Source organism: Mytilus trossulus, chromosome 7 (assembly GCF_036588685.1).
Source record: "Mytilus trossulus isolate FHL-02 chromosome 7, PNRI_Mtr1.1.1.hap1, whole genome shotgun sequence".
NCBI classification, from domain to species: domain Eukaryota; kingdom Metazoa; phylum Mollusca; class Bivalvia; order Mytilida; family Mytilidae; genus Mytilus; species Mytilus trossulus.
The window spans coordinates 84,908,871-84,925,292 of NC_086379.1; the positions used below are offsets into that span (position 1 = coordinate 84,908,871).

The window sequence follows — 16,422 nt, forward strand, 5'->3', positions numbered from 1 at the left end:
CTAGGTCAAATATCATGTGGAATAGATACAAAAGTTGTCAGGTAAGGGTAAACAGGTAAAATATCAAGTGGAATAGATACAAAAGTTGTCAGGTAAGGGTAACTAGGTCAAATATCAAGTGGAATAGATACAAAAGTTGTCAGGTAAGGGTAACTAGGTCAAATATCAAGTGGAATAGATACAAAAGTTGTGAGGTAAGGGTAACTAGGTCAAATATCAAGTGGAATAGATACAAAAGTTGTCAGGTAAGGGTAAACAGGTAAAATATCAAGTGGAATAGATACAAAAGTTGTCAGGTAAGGGTAACTAGGTCAAGTATCAAGTGGAATAGATACAAAAGTTGTCAGGTAAGGGTAACTAGGTCAAATATCATGTGGAATAGATACAAAAGTTGTCAGGTAAGGGTAACTAGGTCAAATATCAAGTGGAATAGATACAAAAGTTGTCAGGTAAGGGTAACTAGGTCAAATATCAAGTGGAATAGATACAAAAGTTGTCAGGTAAGGGTAACTAGGTCAAATATCAAGTGGAATAGATACAAAAGTTGTCAGGTAAGGGTAACTAGGTCAAATATCAAGTGGAATAGATACAAAAGTTGTCAGGTAAGGGTAACTAGGTCAAATATCAAGTGGAATAGATACAAAAGTTGTCAGGTAAGGGTAACTAGGTATAATATCAAGTGGAATAGATACAAAAGTTGTGAGGTAAGGGTAACTAGGTATAATATCAAGTGGAATAGATACAAAAGTTGTCAGGTAAGGGTAACTAGGTCAAATATCAAGTGGAATAGATACAAAAGTTGTGATGTAAGGGTAACTAGGTCAAATATCAAGTGCAATATTTAAACTTTATTCAAGGACACCAAAAGTTGTGAGGTAAGGGTAACTAGGTCAAATATCAAGTGCAATATTTAAACTTTATTCAAGGACACCAAAAGTTGTGAGGTAAGGGTAACTAGGTCAAATATCAAGTGGAAACTTTATTCAAGGACACCAAAGCTTCCCATAGAGGTCATAAATGTAATAAAACAAGCAGCACATTATTTTCAGTAGATTAGTTGTTAGGTAGGGCAGCAAGATAAATGTAATAAAACAAGCAGCACATTATTTTCAGTAGATTAGTTGTTAGGTAGGGCAGCAAGATAAATGTAATAAAACAAGCAGCACATTATTATCAGTAGATTAGTTATTAGGTAGGGCAGCAAGATAAATGTAATAAAACAAGCAGCACATTATTTTCAGTAGATTAGTTGTTAGGTAGGGCAGCAAGATAAATGTAATAAAACAAGCAGCACATTATTTTCAGTAGATTAGTTGTTAGGTAGGGCAGCAAGATAAATGTAATAAAACAAGCAGCACATTATTTTCAGTAGATTAGTTGTTAGGTAGGGGCAGCAAGATAAATGTAATAAAACAAGCAGCACATTATTTTCAGTAGATTAGTTGTTAGGTAGGGCAGCAAGATAAATGTAATAAAACAAGCAGCACATTATTTTCAGTAGATTAGTTGTTAGGTAGGGCAGCAAGATAAATGTAATAAAACAAGCAGCACATTATTTTCAGTAGATTAGTTGTTAGGTAGGGCAGCAAGATAAATGTAATAAAACAAGCAGCACATTATTTTCAGTAGATTAGTTGTTAGGTAGGGCAGCAAGATAAATGTAATAAAACAAGCAGCACATTATTTTCAGTAGATTAGTTGTTAGGTAGGGGCAGCAAGATAAATGTAATAAAACAAGCAGCACATTATTTTCAGTAGATTAGTTGTTAGGTAGGGCAGCAAGATAAATGTAATAAAACAAGCAGCACATTATTTTCAGTAGATTAGTTGTTAGGTAGGGCAGCAAGATAAATGTAATAAAACAAGCAGCACATTATTTTCAGTAGATTAGTTGTTAGGTAGGGCAGCAAGATAAATGTAATAAAACAAGCAGCACATTATTTTCAGTAGTAGGGGCAGCAAGATAAATGTAATAAAACAAGCAGCACATTATTTTCAGTAGATTAGTTATTAGGTAGGGGCAGCAAGGGGATAAAAGCAAAGGCAATGTAATGCTGGAAGATTTGCTGAGGGATTTTTACAGAGGGAATAGGGAAATAAAATTAATGGTTGTTTGAAGTTTCGCAAAATTGATGGACAAGAATAAAGGAATACCATCATCTTAATACATGTATATACATTTCTTTTAATTTCAGAATGTGACAAATATGGCCCTTAAGAGATTGTTACCACGATTTCAGCAGGAGCCTCCAAATCTTCAGTTTTGTACCCTGACTAATATAAGTAAATGTGAAATAACAGAAAATTATGACAAGGTCAGTTTTCTATTAATTTTACTTAAGATTTATGATTTACCATATATGACAAAGTGAGTTTAATGTGTAAGTTTTATCTTGCTGCATATGTCAACATTTAGGGTAAGTAAGAATTGGTCTGATAATTAGTGTTCAGCTGAAACTTTTAACCTGTTAATTAGAAATTTTCAAGAGAATAATTGCATACTGAACTATTTTTTTTTTAATTTCAGTTTCTTGATACAAGCTATTTACTAATACACAAAAGACATTGAGAGCTTGACTTAGAAATCATCTTTCATTACAGGTTGTATTAGAAGTGTACAACCCATTAGGTGTAGATTCAGATACCTGGGTTAGATTACCTGTTAATGGAACAGTCTTTGATGTATTTAGTTTCACAGGTGATGCCATACCTTACCAGGTAAAATATTATATGTCTTATATGTCAGAATATGTTATTTAGTATCAATAGCAATTAAGTTTGTTAGCAGACGTATCTCTTCAGTTTTCTGAGGGTATAAACCAACATTGTTATATAGGTTTGTCAAGGGGAAATAACTCCAACTAACTTCAATTTGACTGAAACAGAAATTAAAAAAAACCAAACTCTTTAAATGCTTATTTACTGTGGAGTGACATTTACAAAATGAATTCAGGTCAAGGTTATGCAGTATTTTAATTTAATTTGTATTCATTGATGAATTTGATTGTTAAAAGTACTCATAAATACAATTTATAATTATGAATTACTTCCCTTTTATCACAACATTTGATTGCTTTAATACAAAATTCATAATTTTTTTTATCCTCCAAACTGAAAGTGTAAGACAACCTTATTGATGATGATTATACCAAAACTAAGTTGTTATTGCAAAATTCACCATTTTCTTTTACGACATTCCTATGTCTTTCAATATTGTTCAAACATGAAATCCTTATTCTAATGCAACAACGCTTGTAACATTCATTTTGATAGGATGACATCACTAATTTTCATAGCATCATTTGACAATTGATGCTATGGAACATAAACAAGTGCAGACGATACATGACAGATTTTAAATACATGTTTTAATGTTGTTTTATGTCAGTTCCATTAGGATGGAGATAACATTATTGTATTTAAAGCTCCGACAGCATCAATTGGTGATTTGATGGTCGCAAATACCCGTTTACAGTTTAAAATACAATACAGTTATCTCCTGATTGCTTATCTGATCACCATTGTAGAATATAAACATGATAAGTTTAGCCTGTTTCTTCTCACACTTTTATATTTAGTATTTTTGAAAATTTTCAGTATCTTGTAATGTTTAGAGCTTGAACATTTAATTTTATTTTGTCATTTCTTTACAAAAAGATCAGACAGATTTTACTTTTGACTTTAGGTTATTCCTGTAACAAGTGAAACAAAGAAAATACCAGAGAGAAAAGGCACCTATGCTCAGAATGAATTAATTTTCCAGCTTACTGGTATCTCACCTTTAGGCTTACAGACAGTTTGGATTCAGAAGGGCAAGGGTAAGTAGTTATCTCCCCTTTAGGGTTACAGACAGTTTGGATTCAGAAGGGCAAGGGTAAGGAGCTATCTCCCTTATAGGTTTTCAGTCAGTGTGGAATCAGAAGGGCAATGTATAGGAGTAACCTCCCCTTTAACCTTACATACAGTGTGAATTCAGGAGGGCTAAGGTAAGAAATAATCAAAAGGGAAAAGGTAAGAAGTTATCTTTGATCCAGGCTTACAGACTGTGATTCAGAAGGGCAATGCATAGGAGTAACCTCCCCTTTAACTTTACATACAGTGTGAATTCAGAAGGGCTAAGGTAAGAAATAATCAAAAGGGAAAAGGTAAGAAGTAATTTCTGATCCAGGCTTAGACTGTGTGGATTCAGAAGGGCAATGTATAGGAGTAATCACCTCTTCAGGCTTACTGACTGTTAGGGTTGAGAAAGGCAAAGGTTAGAAATAAATCAGGTAGAAAGAAGTAGTGTGGAAACTAAAAATGAAACCTATATGTATAAAAGCTATTGGTTGACTTTAGTATTACATTACAGAAAATTGTTTATTTATAGGTGACAATAGTTCCTACACACCGTTCAAAGCCTTTCCATCAGCAGATTTCACTATGCAGAATAAGGTAATGTTTAAATTTAAGGAATTGATTGAAACAGTAGGTAACTAGGCATATGTTAATTATAGAAAATAAACTGTGGAAAGAGGGGAGGGCTGTAAATGAGGAAAGGGAAAAATGGACTCTTTAATTTATTTTTTAGAAACATATTCTTATTGTCCCTTGTTTAAGACAACACACTCTATCTATTTGTTATCATTAGATAATACATAGATATAAGAAGATATGGTAGATGTGCCCATGAGACAATTCTCCATCCAAGTCACAATTTGTAAAAATTAACTATTATTTGTCCTTCAACAAGGAGCCTTGGCACACACCAAACAGCAAGCTATGAATGGCCCCAATAATGACAATGTGAAACCATTCAAACAGGAAAACCAATGGTCTAATCTATATAAAAAAAACAAGATACTAGAAACACTTATGAACCACATCAACAAACAGCTCCCATTGAACAATTGGTTTTTTACTTAGGACAGGTGCAAACAAATAAAGATTGGTTAATTACAGTTTTGCACTTGGCAGGTGCATTCGACTCCATTCATAATTGACTAAGATTATCAATTTTCCTGCCCAGGCTCAAGCTTCTCCCTGTTCTCTCAGGGCACTGCAGCTTGCTCCACCAATAAAAACTTATCCTCATGATATAGCCAAGAGTGTTAAAAGTTACTTTAAACACCAGTCAATCATTAATTTATTTAATCATGTTCTAATAAAAATTTAATCTAAATAAAATTATTTTAAGAAATGATGTTTTGTTCTGGTTTCAGCAGAATGATGTATTTTACTTTCAGCTTGTATCCCTCACTTTTGATCATATTACCAAACAAGTCAAAGAGATGGAAAACTTACAGATTTCTCTGAAAATACCATTGCATCAAAAATTGATGCATTATTTTGGTTTCTCGGGTAACAACAGTAAGGATGAGTTTCGAGCCTCAGGAGCCTATTGTTTCCGTCCTAATTCAACAGAGCCTAAGACTATGATGGTTCAAAGTGCTTACATTGTACAGGTAAATTTGAAGATTTGAAGTGCTTATATTGTACAGGTAAATTTTATGGTTCAAAGTGCTTACATGTCCCGGTAAATTTAATGGTACAAAGTGCTTACATTGTGCAGGTATATTCTATGGTTCAAAGTGCTTACATGTCCCGGTAAATTCTATGGTTAAAAGTGCTTACATGTCCTGGTAAATTTAATGGTTCATCAAAGTGCTTATACTGTGCAGGGACATGCCCTGGTAAATTTAATGGTTCATCAAAGTGCTTATACTGTGCAGGTAAATTTAATGAGAAGCAAGAACAATGATGATTCATACAATGACTAAACGAAGTTTCAGGATACATAACAACCCACTAAAGACTTTATAGGAAATATATTAATAAAAGTTTTATGTCCATGCTACATGTTGATTACCATTCTAATAGGGAAAAAATGTTATGCTTTTAAGTTCTATTGAAACCAGTGATTAGCCTCCTGTAAATTGGTGTGATTGGTGTGATGTTACCTTTGGTGTTCTTAACTTTATTCCTCAACAATATTTTTGCTATTTAGAGACCTTAGACTGCTCAGAATTTGAGTTTTATTCAATAGCCATGTTTCCCCTCAATAATTTAAAAATTGTTTAAAGGTTGATGATTATTTAAGGGTGATTTGGTTCAAGAGGTGCACCAAGTGTTCCCATGGGCCAGCCAGGTATTCAAATTATATAAGGATATTGTTTAAAGGTTGATGATTATTTTAGGGTGATTTGGTTCAAGAGGTGCACCAAGTGTTCCCATGGGCCAGCCAGGTATTCAGATTATATAAGGATGCTAACAATGTAGAAGTAGAATGGACTGTAGGACCAATAGACATATCGTAAGTGGTTACAATCACTATCGGAAATAAAAAATTAAAGTAACATATTTCCCTATGAAATAATGTACCCCAATACAATAATTCATACATTTGTATTTTGAAATTTTGTTCATATCCAGAGAATATTTCATAGATGAATTGCATGGAATTTTGTCTTGTTGAAGGGGCACTAGCTACGAGATATATAAAAAATCTAAAGTTTGATTTTTTTTGTTCAATCAATAATGAAATTGAAAAAGTGAAAACAACAATTCGCTTTTTGCAGCCAAAAAGGTTCAATTTTGTCAAATTAAGCTAAGAAACATTGATTTTTCATTATTCACTTGCAAGTTTAATCCCTATTCATGTGAACTTCAATTTAACCCCTAGCTAGAGATTGACAATGCATGCATTGTACGTGTACTGGTTATTTAAAGAAAAAGAATGTCAACAATGAAAGTGAAACTGCGGTAAATCATTTGATTACTAATTTGATGCACATAAAATCATTCTTATACGGTTAAAAGCAATGAGAAACATCTATTTTTAATCTATAAAATAAAATCAAACAGACCTATAAAAATACGATTGCACTTGTTGGTTTAATCTATTCATATCTTTATTTATGTTTACATCGCTTATATGGTCATCTAAGATCAAATCGATAGTTAATTAGATGGCGTCTGGACTAAAATACACACGAAACAAACCTATATATTGTCTACCCCATGCTCTGTAAATTGTTTATTTTAGACTTTTGATAGTTTGGATAAATGTTTTACATTGTTATAAATCAAATATGAGAATTTGAGTCAAATCGGTGACCATGAATTTGACAGCTAGTGCCCCTTTAAAGGGAGGTTATCCAAGGTTGTATATTGTTACAATATTTCATAGATGGAATGTCATGAAATGATTTTTCATATATGCGATGTTTAATATTTAATATTTTGGATATTGATAGCTTTAAAGTGGTTTATTTATTTGATAATAACAAACAAAACTGGGTAGTTAATTCATGCAGGAATTTTTGCTTATACACATACTTTTAGCGTAAACGATGTCATGGCAGAGGAATCCTTAAAGAAGGCATCATTATATTAAGAAATATTTATGTGGATAGAATTTGAGAGTAATAATGTCACTGGCAGTTTTTTTTACATTAATTAAGATATTGTCCAGAAGGAGTTGACAAAATCTCAAGGACATGTACTATTTTAGGACAATATTTCATAAAAACATTATTTTATGTTTCATATGCAGTAAATTTTGTGTTTTGATTTAGAATTTTATTGTTTATCAACAGTGACAAATCAGGAAAAGAGGTTATTTCAAGATATGACACAAGTCTACAAAATGGTGGTGTATTTTACACTGATGCTAATGGTAGGGAAATACAAGAAAGAAAGTAAGTAGATGAAGCCCCCCCCCCCCACCCACCCCCCTCTCTCTCTCCCAAGTCTACAAAATGGTGGTGTATTTTATACTGATGCTAATGGAAGGGAAATACAGGAAAGAAAGTATGTTACTTGTCTCAATGAAAATGTTCTCTGAAGTTTTCACATAGAAAACACTACTACTTTATCCCAGTTTAGTTTAGCTCTAACCGATGTGTTGAGCCTGTCCATTCTTTGTTAGCCTGTCCCAAGCCAGAAGTTTGTTATCTTATGGTTGTAACTGGTTATGGTTTGTCACATGTTTACTGTTAAATTTTATTTTAAAAACTATATGATTTCATTAATTTATTTCTCATTTGAATTGTTTTTACATCTTGTTATTCATTTAAAGCCTTTATACCATACCTTATTATCTTTATATTAATGATTTGTCATTGTGTTGTTTTACAGACGTAACTATAGAAAAACATGGAACCTTAACCAGACAGAGCCTGTAGCTGGAAACTACTATCCAGTCAATAGCAGGATATTTATCAGGGTATGTCATGGTTTAATTAAGGGGTGAGACAGTCATGTTGTGACAGAGCCTGTAGCTGGCAACTACTATCCAGTTAATAGTAGGATATTTATCAGGGTATGTCAGTGTTTAATTAAGGGGTGATACAGTCATGTTGTGACAGAGCCTGTAGCTGGAAACTACTATCCAGTCAATAGCAGGATATTTATCAGGGTATGTCAGTGTTTAATTAAGGGGTGAGACAGTCATGTAATGACAGAGCCTGTAGCTGGAAACTACTATCCAGTTAATAGTAGGATATTTATCAGGGTATGTCAGTGTTTAATTAAGGGGTGATACAGTCATGTTGTGACAGAGCCTGTAGCTGGAAACTACTATCCAGTTAATAGCAGGATATTTATCAGGGTATGTCATGGTTTAATTAAGGAGTGAGACAGTCATGTAATGACAGAGCCTGTAGCTGGAAACTACTATCCAGTCAATAGCAGGATATTTATCAGGGTATGTCATGGTTTAATTAAGGGGTGAGACAGTCATGTAATGACAGATTCTTAGCTGGCAACTATTATCCAGTTAATAGTAGGATATTTATAAGGGTATGTCAGGGTTTAATTAAGGGGTGAGACAGTCATGTAATGACAGAGCCTGTAGCTGGAAACTTCTATCCAGTTACTAGAAGGATATTTATCAGGGTAAGTCAGGGTTTAATTAAGGGGTGGGGCACTCATGTAACAACAGAGCCTGTAGCTGGCAACTTCTATCCTTTCAATAGTAGGATATTCATCAGGGTATGTCATGGTTTGATTAAAGGATGGGGCACTCATGTAATGAGATACTCTGTAGCTGTCATCTTCTATCCAGTCAATAGTAGGATATTCATCAGGGTATGTCATGGTTTGATTAAGGGATGGGGCACTCATGTAATGAGATACTCTGTAGCTGTCAACTTCTATCCAGTAAATAGAAGGATATTTATCAGGGTATTTCATGGTTTAATTAAGGGATGGGGCACTCATGTAATGAGATACTCTGTAGCTGTCATCTTCTATCCAGTCAATAGAAGAATATTCATCAGGGTATGTCATGGTTTGATTAAGGGATGGGGCACTCATGTAATGAGATACTCTGTAGCTGTCATCTTCTATCCAGTCAATAGAAGAATATTCATCAGGGTATGTCATGGTTTGATTAAGGGATGGGGCACTCATGTAACAACAGAGCCTGTAGCTGCTCTTCTATCCAGTCAAAGCAGGAAATTCATCAGGGTATGTCATGGTTTGATTAAGGGATGGGGCACTCATGTAATGACATACTCTGTAGCTAGCAACTTCTATCCAGTCAATTGTAAGATGTTTGTCAGGGTATTTCATGGTTTAATTGAGGGGTTTGAATTCATTTTATGACAGACATAATCTATATCTGGCATTTTATATCAGGTCAATAGCAGATTTATCAGGTCAAGTCAGTATATAATTAAGTGGTGGGATCAGCATGTAATGACAGTCATTCTCTGTAGCTGAAAACAGCTATTCAATCAATAGTAGGATATTTATCAGAATATGTCATGGTTTAACTAAGTGGTTTTGCAGTAGTGTTAATGGTCAATTTTATTTTTGTAGGACCCAGCACCAGATGCCCAGTTTACAGTATTAACAGACAGGTCACAGGGAGGTAGCAGTGTTAATGATGGACAAATAGAACTTATGGTAAATATCTTTGACCTTTTAATTTTTATACTAGTAGTATATTTTTCCAAAATCACAATTGTTTTTTCCCACTAGGTAACCATATAAAATTAGAATAGTTTACAAAGCTATTTAATAAGCATGATGACAGCTAAGAGTTTAATTTTGTGTTTTTACATGAGTTAAATGTTGTTATTTTACACTTATAATTATTTGTGACTTCATTCTTCATTATAAGAACTTCAAGTTTAATTGTTACAGATTTGTATGGTTATTTCTTAATTGTTATTTACAGGTACATAGACGTTTGTTACATGATGATAGTTTTGGGGTTGGTGAACCATTGAATGAAACTGGTGCTGATGGGAAAGGTCTGGTTGTAAGAGGTAAATGATTACACTCCTCCCCAATATTTTATGATGATAGTTTTAGTGTTGGTGAACCATTGAATGAAACTGGTGCTGACGGGAAAGGTCTGGTTGTAAGAGGTAAATGATTACACTCCTCCCCAATATTTTATGATGATAGTTTTAGTGTTGGTGAACCATTGAATGAAACTGGTGCTGATGGGAAAGGTCTGGTTGTAAGAGGTAAATGATTACACTCCTCCCCAATATTATATGATGATAGTTTTGGGGTTGGTGAACCATTGAATGAAACTGGTGCTGATGGGAAAGGTCTGGTTGTAAGAGGTAAATGATTACACTCCTCCCCAATATTATATGATGATAGTTTTGGGGTTGGTGAACCATTGAATGAAACTGGTGCTGATGGGAAAGGTCTGGTTGTAAGAGGTAAATGATTACACTCCTCCCCAATATTTTATGATGATAGTTTTGGTGTTGGTGAACCATTGAATGCAACTGGTGCCGACGGGAAAGGTCTGGTTGTAAGAGGTAAATGATTACACTCCTCCCCAATATTTTATGATGATAGTTTTGGTGTTGGTGAACCATTGAATAAAACTGGTGCTGATTGGAAAGATCTGGTTGTAAGAGGTAAATGATCACACTCCTCCCCAATATTAGAGGGTTATTATATCAATTGTCTTGTCACGAAGACCTATATATATATTAATATATTCTGTTATGAATTGAAATGAAACTGGTGCTAGCATTAGAGGTCAAATTATTAGTAACCACACTAAAATGTATGAAAGTAGTGTTGAAGGGAAGGGATTGGCTGTAAGCATCAACCTTGACAGCTTATACACAAATCCATTTATTTAAAATTTGTTATGAATGGTCCCTAAATTAAATGTATGCCAGGTATTATGTAAAACCTTGGCATGATAACATTTCAGGAAAACATTACTTGGTGCTGGATACTATAAAGAACTCTGCTAGACAGCACAGATTAATTGGTTTATGGTTATATAGACAGCCTGTGATAATGTTAACTAATGTATCAATGGACAGAGAACAATGGTATACTCAGTTCAACACACAGGTATACTCAGTTTAAGATACACTATAAACAGTTTAACACATATGTAAACTCAGTTCAATACAAAGATGTACTCAGTTTGATACACAGGTATTCTCAGTTTAACACACAGGTATACTCAGTTTGATATACACTATACTCAGCTGAATATATTCTGTACTCAGTTTAATATACACTATACTCAGTTTAATATACACTAAACTCAGTTTGATATACACTATACTCAGTCTAATATACACTATACTCAGCTGAATATATTCTGTACTCAGTTTGATATACACTATACTCAGTTTAATATACACTAAACTCTGTTTGATATATACTTAACTCAGTTTAATATACACTACACTCAGTTTAATATACACTACACTCAGTTTAATATACACTACACTCAGTTTAACACACAGGTATCCTCAATTTCAATATACATAAAAAGACATACCAGTACAACACAAGGTCAAGTTATGTGAACTAGAACTTGTTTTTTGAGGTGAGATTTGTAAACAGCTTTCATAGTTTAATGGAAAAAAGGCTGACATGTTTATGATATGTATATAATTTACAGGTTTCTGGGCTGAACACTTTATTACCAGAGAATGTCCACATTTTAACATTAGAGATGATACCCCCAAATCCATTAACACCCATCAGTCTAAGGCAGGCCATAGTCAGATTGGAACATTTCTATGAGAATGGAGAAGATGAAGAAATGTCCAAGCCAGCCATTGTTGATCTGGTAAGATATCTGAGGTTTACTACATCCCTCCCCTCTATAAACCCATTAACACCCATCAGTCTGAGGCAGGCTATAGTCAGATTGGAACATTTCTATGAGAATGGAGAAGATGAAGAAATGTCCAAGCCAGCCATTGTTGATCTGGTAAGTTGTATGTGGTTAACTACATCCCTCCCCTCTATAAACCCATCAACACCAACTAGTCTGAATCTAGCTATATTAATTTTGGAACATTTCTATCAGACTGGGAAATAAGAAGACCTATCTAAACTACCAATCCCTTTAAAGCCTACTGATTGAAAACATGATTTATTTATTTATTTGATTTGAACTAGATTTTTGCACATGTTACTACTCTCAGATAAGCGCCTTGTTTGAAAAGGGTGTTTTTTTTCCTGTATCATTTTAGTTAAATTTAGAAAATTCATAAATTTTGGAAGTTACATTTTGTGTGAATTGTCTCCTTTTTCACAATGTATAGGTTTTATCTTTTGCATTGCAAAATGAGAATGAATGTTTATGAATTTTGCACAAAGTTTTATAATTTTTCGAATAAAAATAAAACATTTCCCACAATTGTGTTCCTTCATATCATAAATCATAATTTTTTAGTTGATATGGTTTCCCCATCATCCTTACTAATTAATTACTATTACAAACATTATGTTTTTTTCAGCAAATGTTTGGTTTCTTCAATATTACTGGAGCCGTTGAGATGACACTTGGAGCTAACATGATGCTGAAAGATTTAAATAGACTTCAATGGAGGGTCATGCCAAGTGGAGGTATCTATGATATAAAAAAAGAAGATGAGGTATGATTGCCAATGAGAAAACTGTCCACAAGAGACCAAAATGACACAGACATTAACAACTATAGGTCACTGTAAGGCCTTCAACAATGAGCTAAGCCCATACCGCATAGTCAGCTATAAAAGGCCCTGATAAGACAATGTAAAAACTTATCAGTCAACTAATATTTATAAAAAGTAAAATAACAAAAATACCAAACTCAAAGAAAAATTCAAAACAGAATGATCCTTATCATATTGCAAATCAAAAGGCATCAAACAAATGGAAAACAACTGTCTCATTCCTGACTTGGAACAGGCATTTCCTTTGTAGAAAATGGTGGTTAAAACCTGGTTTTATAGCTAGTTAAACCTCCAACTTGTATAACAGTAAAAACTTGTATAACATATCATATCTTTATAGACAAAAGAAGGCCTTATTTCATCCCCAATATGAGTTGATTTAAATATCAAATTAAGGGTTATATTATTGCTTCCATTACGAAATATTTTAAAGAGATCCAAAATATTCTTAGGCTGCCTTACTATATTAACATTTTTTCTTCAAAATGGGATTTTTTTAAAAATGGTATGGGATGTATTTATTAATTTCACTAATGGGTAATGTTATAAAGGTTGTTGTTTTTGTCGATGTAATCTAAGATGCTTGTCTGTAATAGAACATAGTTTAACATATATACAATGAGTATATTAAAATACATCAATCATATCAGTTACACAAGTGACAACTAATCCTAGGCTCATTAGATCATCTAGTTAGTTTACACCTGACATTCTATATATCATACTTTATTTTACAGATGAGCCCGCCATTCCATACGAAAGACAAACCTATAGAGAACTGAAACTTGATTCTAAGGGGAAATTACCACAGATAACTTTGAACCCGATGGAAATCAAAACATTTATTATAGACTTTAATGGCTAATCATCTCTATACTAAATAAAATTATTCGTACTCAGGAATCTGAACCCTATAGATATAGATATGTGCAATTCAATTTATAACCTGTGATAATTCTCTTTATACCAATAAATTATTTCATATTAGATCAGGTTTCATTATTTCATCAGTCACTAGCAGACAGTGATTAAACATCAATAATTAAAGCTGCAGACAATAATGTTGATATGATTATATGATTTTGTTATTATAGAATTAAATGCATTTTTATACTCTTGGGAGAAAAATTGGAAGCATATAGCAATATAGCTCTGAATCTAATCAATGACTATTTATACTGGCAACATAAATAAAAAATACAATCAGTTTAATAAAAAAAAAAATTCCTAGGAAGAACAGTATACCTGTAAAAAGGTTTGTAGGTGGCAAGCCCCAATTTCTTCAAATTAATTTGAAATGGATCAGGAATTAGTATTAAATAATGTTTGGTTCCCTAATTCACATGAAACCAGTCCCCTTTTTAGCTCACCTGGCACTAAGAGCCAAGTGAGCTTTTCTCATCATTTGGCGTCCGTCGCCATTAACTTTTATAAAAAAAATTCTCCTCTGAAACTATTGGGCCAAATTAAACCAAACTTGGCCACAATCATTATTGGGGTATCTAGTTTGAAAATGTGTCCGGTGATCAGGCCAACCAACCAAGATGGCCACCATGGTCAAAAATAGAATATAGGGGTAAAATGTAGATTTTGGCTTATATCTCTGAAATCAAAGCATTTAGAGCAAATCTGACATGGGATAAAATTGTTTATCAGGTAAGATCTATATGCCCTGAAATTTTCAAACCAATGTGGCAACTTAATGTTGGGTTGCTGCACCTGAATTGGTTATTTTAAGAAAATTTTGCAGCTTTTGGTTATTATCTTGAATATTATTTGGGATAGAGATAAACTGTAAACAGCAATTATGTACAGTAAAGTAAGACCTACAAATAAGTCAGCATGACCAAAATGGTCAGTTGACCCCTTATGGAGTTATTGCCCTTTATAGTCAATTTTTAACAATTTTCAAAAATTTTGTAAATTTTTGTATAATTTTACAAAATATTTTCTCCCCTGTCACTTCTAGGCCAAGTTGTTCATTGTAAGCAGCATGAATGTTCAGTAAAGTAAGATCTACAAATACATGACCAACACCAAAACATGAATCAATCTGTGTCCTTTATATAATATGCACATAGACCAAGGTGAGCAACACAGGCGCTTTAGAGCCTCTAGTTTTATTAGTTCTTAGATCCACCACTAATAAACCTCATCAAACCAAAGTAAGCAACTATTGATTAACTCATTGTATTATATAAAATACATATATAGAATCAAATATCTTAGAATAGGATTATGACAAGATTGATAAGCTAGAGACTGTAAAGAGCTGGTGTCACTCAGCTATGTTTATCTGCTTTCTTCAACAATGCCCATTTTCCAACATTATTGCCTAGAATATAATTTGACTAATTAAAAATTACATTTTTGTTATCTAATATTGCTGATCATTTTCTGTATACATTTGTTGTTTTTTTTTATTATCTGTAGTTTTTGCCCATTACACAAAAAGATGGGTAAATATCAAATGAAGGGTATTAACTCCTTAAAGAAAACAAGTGACAATTTCATCTATGCTTACCTATTGCAGATCTTGTGTTGATGATCCTTTTTGTTTTTACAAAGTTTTTATTTTAAAATGCAAATTACAAAGAATTATTAAAATTTGTGAAAGTTTTTATTATAAAATGCAAATTACAAAAAATAATTAAAATTTGACATTTAATATATATATCTATCCATAATAGTTTCCAAATAAAAGGCAAACTCATAAATTTTTTCGAATTTGTCATTCAAGGGCAGTAACTCCTATGGACATGATTTGGGCATTTTTTTTAAAATCTTATATAGATCTGGTATTGCTGATCTATTTTTGTTATTTGTTCAACTTTTTTTCGAGTACAGATATTACTATGTTAAGTTTAAATGTTGCCAAAAATCGTCATTAAGGTTTTTAACTACATTAAGGATTGTCTATCTATGAATATCGAATCAATCAACCATCATAGACAGTGGCTGTGGATTTTTATGGAAGATGTACATATAAAAGTAAGGGCCACCTGAGTATTGAATAATTGTCAGTTTTACTTCACCAGTCTTGAAGGATGACCCATTCACGGCAGGATGTCTGCTTGACAATTTACGTGAACATTTATTGTATTGATTATCCACCTTTCAGTACCTGTATCTTTCACTTTTTTTCAGCTAGTATCCCTTTTGACTTTTTAATTGTTCCCACAATACTTACCAAATTGATGTATTATAAGATATTCTATACTGGAGGTAAGGCTGATGTAAGTTACTTCTAGCTGTCTACAGAGGATGGGAATTGTAACCATTGTTTAAATCAGTCATCTGAGTAAACAGTATGTCAGTGCTTTGATTATACCAACTTTAAACTTTTTAGAAGATTTCACAGCAACAAAAAGGACCCCCTCCCCATCCCTGGTAAGTGGTTGTTTTAGTTGTCCATACCTTCTTAATTTTTTTTGTTCTCCTGTTTACCATGAATAGATTGTTCTCTTCAATGAGATTTTTGTCGAGCCTGCAACTT

The 16,422-nt window shown here is 33.0% G+C and overlaps 1 protein-coding gene across 3 annotated transcripts in view; it reads left to right on the forward strand.

Annotated features, from left to right (window-relative positions):
- The window catches only part of LOC134726046 (lysosomal alpha-mannosidase-like), a 34,078-nt gene extending 20,165 nt beyond the window's left edge, over positions 1-13,913 (forward strand). For all 3 annotated transcript variants that reach the window (XM_063590429.1, XM_063590430.1, XM_063590431.1), the window contains 14 exons: positions 2,196-2,315; positions 2,602-2,718; positions 3,686-3,818; positions 4,370-4,434; positions 5,226-5,444; positions 6,177-6,292; positions 7,578-7,679; positions 8,119-8,206; positions 9,805-9,891; positions 10,166-10,256; positions 11,174-11,319; positions 11,882-12,052; positions 12,729-12,837; positions 13,664-13,913. In XM_063590429.1, the coding sequence (XP_063446499.1) occupies positions 2,196-2,315; positions 2,602-2,718; positions 3,686-3,818; positions 4,370-4,434; positions 5,226-5,444; positions 6,177-6,292; positions 7,578-7,679; positions 8,119-8,206; positions 9,805-9,891; positions 10,166-10,256; positions 11,174-11,319; positions 11,882-12,052; positions 12,729-12,837; positions 13,664-13,791 (1,692 nt within the window). In that variant the 3' untranslated portion in view covers positions 13,792-13,913. The remainder of the gene's footprint in view (positions 1-2,195; positions 2,316-2,601; positions 2,719-3,685; positions 3,819-4,369; positions 4,435-5,225; positions 5,445-6,176; positions 6,293-7,577; positions 7,680-8,118; positions 8,207-9,804; positions 9,892-10,165; positions 10,257-11,173; positions 11,320-11,881; positions 12,053-12,728; positions 12,838-13,663) is intronic.
- The last annotated feature ends 2,509 nt before the right edge of the window (positions 13,914-16,422 follow it).